The following is a 12482-nucleotide window of genomic DNA, read 5'->3' as shown; positions in this document are numbered from 1 at the left end:
TATTTTGGACCGACTGTGTGATGAGTCCTCAGCTTTGTGTACTTACTAATAGTTAATAGTCAGCTTTCCGGCAAAATCAGCTGATTTCGAATGGGCCGAGTTCTCAGCCTTCTCGATTCTCGATCCACTTTAGATTTTAATTTTTCGAGCGCAACGCTTGAATTTTATGTTGGTTGCAACGGTGTCTTTATTATCTTTCGACTATTTACTATTTCTACTTCATGTTGGATTATCCTTAATTAATTGTGTTATTTTTACTCTTTTTTTTTTTTTTTTTTGAGAGAGAGAGAGAGAGAGAGAGAGAGAGAGAGAGAGAGAGAGAGAGCTAGCTCTACCCAAGTATTGTATCTTTTTTCTTTTAGGAGAATTTAAGAATTCTGTAATTAAAAATAAATAAAGAAAGAATAAATAAATAAAACAAAAATTATAAAAAGAAACTAAACCTAAACTTATAAGTCCCTAAACTATCATTTAGACCCATTAGCTCCATCTGGTGAGTTTATCTAAAACTATAATATTGATTATACGCTTAATAATGTCGATTCACTTAATCGGACTGTTGACAAAGAATAAAAGTCCAAACGTTATGTTAGTATGTGCCTTAATATTAATATCAATGGTGAACAATGAATTACAAATATAGGTACAAGGATTTTGGACTCTTGGACAGTTTCAGAAGTAGTTGGGCAGTGATATATGTTTTATCATTGAAAAGGCAGCCATTTTGAAAGTGGATACCAAGCTCGTCAAGGTCAGTTGGCCCATATCTAAATTTGATAATGTGGACCATGTCTCCATTTGTGCCAAATTTGGTGCCGTTATTACAAAAATGCACAAATCGTCGAAAATTCACAGCTATGCAGCAAATAAAACAATCATGGGCAAAACCAAGGTCTCATTCCAAAAGAAGGACTCAAATGCTAAAGCAATTATAAACTAAAATACTTTCTTTAAAAAAATATAGCCTTGTGGAGAACATTGTGCTTATTTGAGTCAATAAAAAAATTATACGGCGCACAACTCTACTGAAAGATTTGAAAATTCGAAATGTATTTTTTACAGATAGATAGACAGATAACTTGATTTCCTTTTATAATTTAAAGTCAGTTTGAAAGTTCGTTGAGTCAAACAGATATCATAAAATACGTACCAACGACACTAAAACTCTAAAAAACAACCAATTTCGACATTGTAAAAAGTTGTCAGTTTGGCATTTTTGCGCCAATCGTTCCATTCGAAATAATGTATTCACTTAATGTAAATGTTGCTGCTCGAAGAAATAAATAATAATGTGAAATTGAATGTAAGCTTCAATATAATTACAAAAACAGATCAAATGATTGTTTCGGGTTTCCCCTTTATCAACAAAACAGGTTGAATGAAACACCACAGATGACTTCCTGCTGCTGTCACTAATGATTTATACTTATACCAACATCCCTTATTTATTATATATTTACAAAAAATAATAAATAAGGGATGTCGGTATAAGTATAAATCATTAGTGACACCAGGAGGAAGTCATCTGTGGTGTTTCATTCATCCTGTTTTGTTGATAAAGGGGAAACCTGAAACGTTAATTTGATCTGTTTTTCTAATTAAATTGAAGCTTACATTCAATTTCACATTATTATTCATTTGTATTCACTTAATTAATTAAAGGATTTCAGATCTACACTAAGTTTTCAACAGTTTTCATCTATTTATGACATCAAGTATTATTATTGCCCCTTTGATGCTTTCAATGTGATGGTTTCGGGTGGATAATACCCAGGTTTAACTTATGGCCACACCCTCAACTCTATCTTTATGACATCAAGTATTATTATTGCCCCTTTGATGCTTTCAATGTGATGGTTTCGGGTGGATAATACCCAGGTTTAACTTATGGCCACACCCTCAACTCTATCTTTATGACATCAAGTATTATTATTGCCCCTTTGATGCTTTCAATGTGATGGTTTCGGGTGGATAATACCAAGGTTTAACTTATGGCCACACCCTCCACTCTATCTGTCCAGTATAAACATCAATACAGAAATTCCTGAGTGAGGAGCTGTCCGGGTCTGATTGTTTTTTTTTTCATCAAATCGTGGCATTCATAATGATATTATTCACTTGATCACATTAGGGTATTCGGATTTACAGAAATTTAAAATAAGTTTCACCGATTAACAACAACTAATATTACTGTCGTTTTTATGCCATCGATGTGATAATTATTGCCCTATCTGTCAATGGGAGCGATGTATATTCATGTTTTCGTCCAACCTATTCATCGATCACATGAATTTTTGCTGTACAACGATTGGAGTTTTCTCAATGTATCTAAGCACGCTGCTTTGTTTATGAACGTTGTAAACATACCCATGTATCATGCTGAGCAAAATGACCAATTGTAACATTGGTTATTCTTAAAATGCGAACACTTTTCACTATGTGGGTCATTTTGAGCACACTTTGCAATGTGACCAATGACCTCGAGCACATGGAAATGTAATATAGATCGTACCCATTGTATCAGTCTAGCTTCTAGCCCGAACAAACCAAAAATAGACATCTTATTATGATGGAATACTTGATACTGTTCGCGTCTGCTTCAGATCTTCATTTGACCTCAGGATTAAAGTGGTCAAGACACCCATTTTCTTTCATGTTAGTTAGATCAGTGTATTTTACTTAGTTTGAATTATGGGCAAACTCTCAATTTTACCAATCAACAATCAAAACATGATCACCTGAGTAATGTACTACTGTACTGTGAGGTAAGTTTTCGATCCCAGGATCGGGGAGACATTCCGGAAGCTCCTACATCCCCAGTATTCTTTCAATTTGTATTTTCACTGTTGATCTTTTGTCAGACGTTTATTAATTCAATTTGTCATCATATAGAAGCATTTTAAAAAAACCTCTAGAACAAACCATGATAGATTTGTGAAAGTTTAAAATGTCCTAATTTGACAATTGTTTTGATACTTGGCCACCATTATGATTTGTGAAGTTTTGAAAAGTAGTGCAAAGCAATCTGAGGGTTTTTTTTTCTATTAGGGTTAGCTCGAGATCGGAGGATTAAAAAAAATTATTAGGGTTAGCCATAATTCTTAGCAAAGGTGCTAGGGTGTTTGTTTTTCCTATTTCTATTAGGGTTAGTTAAAGGTTACTAGGTTTTATCTTTTCTTGGGGTTAGTTGAGGGAATATTATTTGAGTTGTTTCCCTTTGTAGGAGCTTTCAGAAAGCCTCCCCAGGATCGTCTTTCAACTCTGCTCACGTCTGCTACTTCAGGTTTATTTTCGCAGTTGATTTTCTTACCACAACCTGTTTTCACACACGGACAACTGTATGTTGCTGTGTCACGGGTCAGAGGCTATATTGGCTTACACTTCATGTTGGACCACACAGAAAAATCAACAGAGGATGTACCAAGTTACACAGACAGCGTTGTTTACCAATCTGCCCTCATTAAATGATGGTGGGTACAATATCGAATGAAAATAGTTCTTTCCCCGTAGTAGATTAAAAAACAAAAACAAAAGAGAAATGAAAATTTAAAATATGTTTATTATGAATGCTATAATATTTGGATGTCATCGATAACTTTCATCTTGTTTTATTTGATCTCCTTTTTCCTTTTAACTCTTGATATTTCTTCTTGGCATTCCTTGAGAAAGAAAGACAGAGAAAGAAAAAAATAATTATGCAAACGTTTTACTTCTTAAAGGTCATTTTATGAAAAAAGTTGGATAATTTCATAAATCTTCTAATTGGCATGCTTAAATTGATATGACTGAGCTATACTAATAAAAAGAGTCCATCACATTGTAAATGAAACACTTAAATAAATTTACACAATGAAACCCAATTAAGAAACAAATTGAAGCACTTGATATTTTCTTTCTGTGTTAGTTTTTGTTCACAGTGATAACTATGATAAGTCTTTTCTGTTAGATCTATTAGACCCATCTACCCAATCACTGCTGAGTGGTCAGGGGGATCAGAAAAAAAAATAATATCTGACTTCACACAGGTTCCATTTGTCGTGTGAAGCGAGTGCTCTACCAACTTAGCAATTGGGACCCCTTTTACAATCCAAAAGCACTGAACTAAAAAAATAGCATTTGTTTCTAGACTAAATATACACCCTTTTAAAAATTTACATTTAATCCAAACTGAACAGTTGCACTGTTCATGATCTGTTATTAGCATTGCATTCTTCCAGCGCAAAATGTTATCACTTCTTTTCTTCTCTAGTTTCAATATAAGGTAGGCAACTCATTGATTATATAAAAATCAGAAACACCCCTAAACTTTATTATGATTTTCAGTGACTATTTGTATAAAGCAAAAAACGATAATCAATTCCTTGAACTTTGGTTTGACCGGATTTGCTCAAATCAACAACTTGGTTTATTCTTCCATGAACAAATAAGAACGACTGAGACCTTACAAAAGGCTGAGCATACTAAGACAAAAGGCTGAGCATTCTAAGAAAAAACAACATATTATATACTAAGAATATACAACATTCTTTTTGTTTTTTCTTACATTATTATCTAAAGGAACCCATTTGAAATACAAATCACAAAAACCTATTCAGTATCATTTAAAAAACCTCTAAATTCTAATTACCAGTGAAATTTGACCACTCCTAAGAAATAAAGAAAATGAATGGAACACTGCAGAAAACGATGTGTTCATAATTTCATAATGAATCAATATCCATTTAAGTGCTGAAAACAAAAGCAAACATTTAAAAAAAAAAATTAACACACACAACACACATTGAATGTGTACTTTAAAAAAGTAAAATTATAACAAGAAGTTATTTTGGGACAATTTGACAATTCTGACTTAAACTTAAAACTAAGTATGGGTGTGGCTAACTATGTAAATAAAATAGCTCCACTCACTGTCTAAGATTTACATCTGCCATCATTTCCTCCACAAGAGTCTGTTTGCGTTCCTTCTTGGTAAGACGACTGCTGTAGAAATCTGTTCCTTCATCCACCACAGTACCCATCTGAAATTTATTCAATAGAACAATAAAAATATGGCATACCGAATTTAAAAAATCCCTGTGTATAAAGTTTAGATACATTTTTTTAAATAGCCCCTTTTCTTGATATGTTCCACTCACAGACTCACTGTCAAACTATATACTCCCAAAATAAGGCATCGATATCTTGATTAGAGATGTTCTCAATTGATTATTAGAATCAAAATAAAATGATGTATTTCAGTTCAATTTTATTGTCATATTGGGTCGACATAAAGGTTAAGATAAAACCTTGACAGATTAACATATGGAAAAGAGTTTTTATCTGATATAATGTCGAAGGCAATTCTAAGAGTTACAATGGGATTGTCATTATTTTTGAATCAATCGTTACTTGAGCATGATGAAACGAACTACTATATATTTTGGAGAAAAAAAAATTATATAGTGAGCAAAGAAAATCTCAACAATTTATAAATATAGACATTTTATATCAATTCTTCAATTTCTTTCATTTTCTGATGATTAAAAGGGGATCTTCTATCTGAAGTGGATTTGGTATGCAAATAGATAAGGATCTAGCAAGCTTAGGTTATAACAGGTTTGCATGAGTTCACATTAAAAAAAAAAAATTTAGAGGAACTTAATGCCAGATGATGTGAGCATCATTAAGCAGTAGTCTTTTAACAAGGCTGAGATAAATGGAACAGGAAACATAAACCATGTGATTAAAATGTAATTATGATAAGACAAACCTGGAAGTATTTGGGAAGTGTCTTTCTGTCATTTCTTCTGAAGAACTTCTTGGAATGAAGGGCTTGTCTCATTTGCAAGAGCTCCATATCTGTCTTCAGCTGGCTATCTGGGTCTGGCATTTTCATGTCGAACCATTTCTTGCCTGCTGTCTTATTGCGTTGCTCCTGTAAAAATATTGAAGATTTGCATCAGTTATGTTTCCATTTTTAATGTAAACGCCCAAACATATAATTCAAATTGACAGGGTTGAAAGATCAAATCAAAGTATGATACAGATGTCAGAAATTTTGTCAATTTTTTAATAAACAAACATTAAGTTACACTTATGAAATAGCAGAGCTTGTGACTGATTAAAATGATTTTAAAAAGTACAGCAACTAAATTGTCCTTGATACTAAAATAATCACAATCAAGCATATTGACAAACAAGTGTTCTTTGGTATATCCTCCCCCAAAAAATATTACGTGTTGTTCATTTAAAGATAATAAGAATTTCTTTTATCTGACTCTCTTGTTTCATTAATACAATAAGATGGTAATAAAAAAAAAAAAAGTGAGCAAAATCGATTTAGAAATCGTTGAAGGAAAAAAAAAAACCCCAACAAAAAAAAACAATATAAAAAATTTGCCCTGCTTACTACCAAAAATCATCATGATCAACTTGGAAGAGTCAACTCCTCTAAATCATTATCTTTTCTCTCAGTAATGAGCCATATTCGATCTAAAACCAACAGCTTACCTTCCTCTCTCTCTTCAGTTCTTTTCTGCCCTTAGGTTGTGATAAGACATTATCGTAAATTGAAGGCACCTCCTAGAAAATATAAAAGAAATAAAAGTATTTGTAAATAGATGAACCAATAATGGCACAATGACACAAAGCTTCATTAACTTCTTGATTTTTCGAAATCATTATGATTAATGCTAACTAGAAACATTACGTTTTAGATTATGTGACTAAGCAGTTGATTCCTTAAAATTAGAACATCAATCACCATAATGTCGCCTAAAAAAACAAAAAACAAACAAAGAACAACTGAAAATACTCACAATATCTTCAACTTGAGAAGTACTCTGAGTGCTTGATGTGGGTCTGAATATAATGGAAAATAGAATGTAAGATATTCTCAATAATAATAACAAAATTAAATCAAGAAAAATTAAGGACAGGAAATCTGAAAAACCCATTTTCAAACTTTAGTGCCGTCTTTAGAAAAGTCAGACGTGAGATTTTCACACATTTCTTATGATGCATTTAAAGAGTGCTTTGACAGATTCACATATCCTCTCTCTAATCTCCATTAAATAACAAGACAATTAAACCCTTGTATATGTAAGGATCATTAGATTTTAGCAGCACAATGGTTTCCATAATATAAGCAAGGCTATCAGGAATAAGGAAGAGTGCTCACAAGCTAAATGCAATTCTTGAATAAAATACAAAAATTAAGGAATTAGAGAAGTGTTTGAAAAAAGAAAATAAACATCAAGAGGAAGAAGGGGAGTCGTATGCTAATTGGTATGTCATCCTCCACTGAGTTGGGAGAGATGAAGACTGTTCATGTTTTAAAAAAAGGTAGTTTCTTAATCAGTCATTCTTATACTATAATGCCAAAGCAAGTCTACCAACCAAACCTCACAAAATTTAACATTATTCAAATACCTTTTACCCCATGCCTGTCTTTAGATGTTGGCAAGTTTAAATGTTAGATATTGAAAGAGTATTATAGCTTTACAGTGCACTTGTTGAATTGAGATATAACATTGAATTACATATCATGATTGTATGACATATGATGATTATACAAAAGACTAATATGCACGATTTGAAAACATGGGAGAGTGATTTTATAATGGACAGTTTCAAACGATCTAACGTGATCAATTCCTAACTTTCTTTCAACTTGATGTCTAACCTTGAATAGTGGGTACAAAACGATAGTATAGGTGCAACAAGGTTATTGTACGCTTTTGATTTATTTGCATTATACTAACTTTTTCTTTATATTACAACTAAAACTAAAACCTTTTCTTCTACACCCCCCCCCCCCCCCCCCCCCCCCCAGCAAAAAAGAAATACCTTTTTGAATACATCACTGTCTAAATCAGGACTCACGGCAAGCAACAAAAATGTAACTAAACACATAAAATAATAATTAGTAGGGAACAAAAACAATAAAAATTAATTACACATACTTTTGAGTTGGTGATCCACTTAGCCAACAGTCACCCTCCGTACTTGCACTTGATTTATCAAACCAACAATTGTAAAACCCATTCCCTGAAAAAGGAAATAAATGCAATGATATTTTGATTATTGACTGGTTTGAGAAGTTGTGGGACAAGAATAAATAAAATCGCCCAAAGAAGAAAGGAATTACATCTCTAAAAAAAAAAAATTTAATAAACCCAAAAACCAAATCAAAAATCAAATTCTTTGATCACATTGAATCCACAATTAAATAAAAATCTTTAACATAAATAAGGAGAGAATGTGACAAAAATTGTCACTTAGTTGAATGCTTGTAAAACTTAGGGTGGATTTATTTTTCGATACAAGAAAGGAAATCATAAGCATTCTGGATCAGGAGGGACAACATTTATCTTTATTTTTGAAGAAAAACGTATTTCTTCTAACAATTTACCTACCACTTTGACTTTCAAAAACTTTAGAAGATCTCTCACTGGAGCTCTCTGTTGATGTAAAGGACTCCCACCAAGGTATGAAATCTGAAGGGATACTTTTTGTTGTCATTTCTGTAAGCTGTGATTTCCTCTCCTCAGAAAAATTATTTTTATTATTAAGATAAGATTTAAATATTGTCTGTTTGTCTTTGCGGTGTAAAATTGGAAGTCTGAATTGCTTTGAAGAAGATGGATTATTTCTTTTATGATAGTGCTAGTATTAGCTGTATCTGAATCTATTTCCATTTCCATGACTGCTGATATTTTTTTTTTTACTGGCGAGACTCAGATGTATTGTTTCATCAAATTACAAATCCAGTTTCTGATTCAACCGTAACCATGAAGAACTGCAAAAAATAAAAATAAGAATCAATACTGAAATTTGACATTCAAAAACATTGATCCAAAACAATGAAAATAGCATGAGTACTTTAACTTAAACAAAAATTAAGAAAATGTTGAAGTAAAAGCAGCACAGTTGATAGATAAGTTTTAATCTTATCCATCTATAGAACTAGAAATCCACCTGAAGCTCATTTTTCAATAAGTGCTGAAAATTATAGACCAGTATCTATCACATCAATATCATGTAAACTGTTGGAACATGTAATATGCACCAATATCATGAAACACCTTGATTACCACAATGTGTTGACTGGTTTCCAACATGGCTTTCACAAACATTGTTTGTGCAAGTCACAAATGATCACGACTTGTAATGATTTTGCTAATTTAATAAAGGAGGCCAGACAGATGCCATTCTAATGGATTTCAACCAAGCATTTGATAAAGTACACCACAAAGCCTCTTGAACAAGCTTGATCACTGACTATGGGATTTTAAAAACCTCCCACGCATGGATTAAAACATTTCTTTCTATGCGATCCCAAATAGTCATTGTTGAGAACAAAATGTCATCATCACTTCCAGTCCTGTCAGGTGTACCTCCAGGAACAGTTTTAGGCCCACTTCTTTTTTTATTTAACTCAATGATATGCTGAGTCAAAAGGATAAAAAATTAAACTTTTTGTGGACGAAAGCCTTCTTTATAAAGTAGTCATTCAGAGCCATTTGGCCCATAGAGTTCCTATAGCCTGAAACTGACAATAGCAATTGTTTGCTACCCTTTGGATAGGGTGCTATTCTATCGCAAAGTACTTTCCACTAAATCTAAGAGATCCAGCTACCCAAATCACTGCTGGTGGACAGGAGGGTCAGAAAAAGATCTCGACTGCACCTGGGATTGAAAAAATGCTTAAAATGACAACGTGTGAAAGTAGGAATTTGGAATGGCAGGTGTTGGATTTCAGACGAATCAGGTGCATGGAACGACAGACACACTATGATGTTGAATGACACAATTGTGTCATGATATTAACCCTCGAAGCGTCAAGGGCCGATTTAATCGGCCGCCACCATAACGTTCGGGCCGATCTAATTGACCCTAGTTTAAAGTGACTATACAACGACCGGCACTCTAGACACACATAAGAACTCTTTTGTGTGAAGTCCTTGATGTGTCTACTTTCGTTTTCTCTCGTTTCCTTCTTGCCAACAGACCATTGAACCGTGATTTTCAGCGTTCTTTTCACACGTTTACCGCATCTCGAAATGACCGATTCTGAGCCACAACCAGGGCCTTCGGGCCTCCGTAGATCTAGAAATAGATCTACTTTAGCTAATAGAAACCTATTTACTGCTCTCATGAACGACGACAGTGATGAAGAGGATGATTTTGATCACATTCCTCATGTGAGTGATCATGAAGATAGTGAGGAGGAGGATGATAGTGATGATTCTACATCGATTGACGCAGAAACTGAAACTGAAAATAGGCCTACATGGGTACCTCAAGCCCCAGAGACTGTAACTGAGGATTATCCTCTGTCCTTTCACACGTTTACCGCATCTATTGTTATATATTGTCTGAAAAAGGAAATGATGAGCTACAACTTGGGTATTTCAGAATTTCAATTAAGGCAAAATTTAGCTGACTTATCCCTGGTCAAAGTAAATGAGCCGGATAAAAATAAATGTCAAGGTCAAGGTCAATGTCATCTCAAAGGATGGTCAAGGTCACAATGTCGTTTATAAATGATCATAAGTATTCATAATTTATTCCTCTTTCAGAAAATATATACTTTTACAATCTTATTCTTGGAAACAAAGCTACTACATCTTATTTTCTAAACCTTGGTAAAATCAATGAAATTGCCCCGACATTCTGGCCGGGTACTATTGACGCTTCGAGGGTTAATGTACAAAATGCTGATTAGTGGATTTAAAACAATATATGAAAAGAGCATCAAAGCGATAATGTGACACTTGGACACGTCCAATAATAGGTAAGATGGGTTATTTGCGTTTAAAGAGAGGGTGTGGACAATTGACGATTGCAAGGGAGTGATACAATACCAAAGATATTGCACGGATGTTGTAATTAAGTAAAAGGGCAATTCCATGAAAATGTAAACCGAGGGGGTGGATTACAAATTCTTAAGAACATATTAAAATTTGGTACTAATTTGTTGGAAATTCATTCAGGATTATGAATATAAGGATGTGTCATGCATATTTGTGGTACAGGATGCTTATTGTAGCTTTATGTAAGGGTATCCGCTATTTGAGGAACGAAAAGAATATTTTCTCAATATTATTATTATAAATCTGGCAACTTCTACAAAATTATAGCCACCTTTGCTGTTGTTTATTGATATTAAAACAATTATAATAAGTATCGGGAACCTATATGAACATTCAAATTTACGATTTTAATGAAATCTTGTCCATATCGGTTGTTTTAATGACCTTGGGAAACTGTATGTCAGTCTGTTACCGTTAAAACAGTATTTTTTCACCTACAAAAGATGTGATTGTTGTAGATGTGATTGTTGTACAGACTTACTATTTCAGATTTTCTGTTCTTACATAAATGGCTTTAGCACTGTAATATAATTGGTTGAGAAATTTATCATTTAAGGTATTATTGTTGGGTAACGGACTGACATTTTTTACGGTAACAGACTGACTAATTTTATTTTTATTCAAAGACATTTATAAGAGTTGTATTTGAAGTCCCAAGAGCAATGTCCACTCCAATATCTTCAACTGATCAGGCAGCCATTTTATAAACTTTTGGGGTCATAAAATTTCAAACACTGGTCTTCAACATCTGAGATTAGTTGGTTCCATTTGAGGTACTTTACAAAAGTCGATAAAAAAAGGGGGGAGGGGTGTTGTTTTCTGAATGCAAGGTGTTCATTGAGTATGTTCCTCTCCTTACGCCCAGTATCACAAAGCATCACGTGAGAGAAAATGACGATGGGTGAAGCCAGACTAACCTGTGGGTGAGAGGAGGGGCAGGGGCAGGGCTAGTGGGTGGGGGGGTGGGAGGGGGGTGGGGAGAATAGCGAGAAGGTGCCACTACCTCTATTCTCATTCCAGGATGAATAGTCACTCACACTCCCATACAAAAAAATCAAAAACAAAACGCCAAAGACCCCTTTACTGTAAGTAAAAGGCCCGTCAGGGAGGGGCTGACAACAATCCCAATTGATAGACCGCTAGTTCTAGCCTTAAAAAAAGCCTATTCCAAATTCAAAACGAAAGAATACAGCACTCATGACCATACTCATATACCAGAGACACCCGGGCCACCAGGGGCCCGCTGCAATTGCAATCTGCTACTCGTTTTTTTCAAATTTCAGGATGAATTTCAAGCACCACCCGATGGAAAATTTCCCGCCCGAAACGAAATATTAAAAAAATAAATGGCTAACTTGAATTTGACCCCCAGAAAATTTATAAAATCAAAATGCGAATTATATCTTTGAAACACGGAGTTGCGACAATTAATTAACAAAACAAGAGGAAGAAGAGAGAGAGAGAGAGAGAGAGAGAGAGAGAGAGAGGGGAGAGAGAGAGAGAGAGAGAGAGAGAGAGAGAGAGATTTAAAATAAGTATCCACATCAGCTATTTTATCTCTTGGTCGGGGAAAAACAAAAAAAATTCTAAAGTACTTTAAAGTACCCTTTTGTGCAGCATAAAATA

The 12482-nt window shown here is 33.9% G+C and overlaps 2 protein-coding genes across 2 annotated transcripts in view; one reads left to right on the top strand and one right to left on the bottom strand.

The window, feature by feature from the left end:
• LOC144970330 (uncharacterized) overlaps positions 1-12482 on the top strand; it is a 27549-nt gene that overhangs the window by 5411 nt on the left and 9656 nt on the right. The window lies entirely within an intron of this gene.
• On the bottom strand, positions 3542-8756 carry LOC144971970 (deoxynucleotidyltransferase terminal-interacting protein 2-like). The gene is made up of 7 exons (XM_078913049.1): positions 8397-8756; positions 7944-8028; positions 6798-6840; positions 6490-6561; positions 5750-5914; positions 4909-5018; positions 3542-3659 (listed from the first exon to the last, which is right to left on the bottom strand). Exons 1-7 carry the CDS (start codon positions 8500-8502, stop codon positions 3599-3601), a joined length of 642 nt encoding a protein of 213 aa, XP_078769175.1. The 5' UTR covers positions 8503-8756; the 3' UTR covers positions 3542-3598.

This window comes from Berghia stephanieae, chromosome 4, assembly GCF_034508935.2.
Source record: "Berghia stephanieae isolate SIO BIC M18660-M18661 chromosome 4, UCSD_Bste_1.3, whole genome shotgun sequence".
Lineage (NCBI taxonomy): Eukaryota > Metazoa > Mollusca > Gastropoda > Nudibranchia > Aeolidiidae > Berghia > Berghia stephanieae.
The sequence above is the reverse complement of the archived record's forward strand: the minus strand, read 5'-3'. Positions and strand labels throughout refer to the sequence as shown.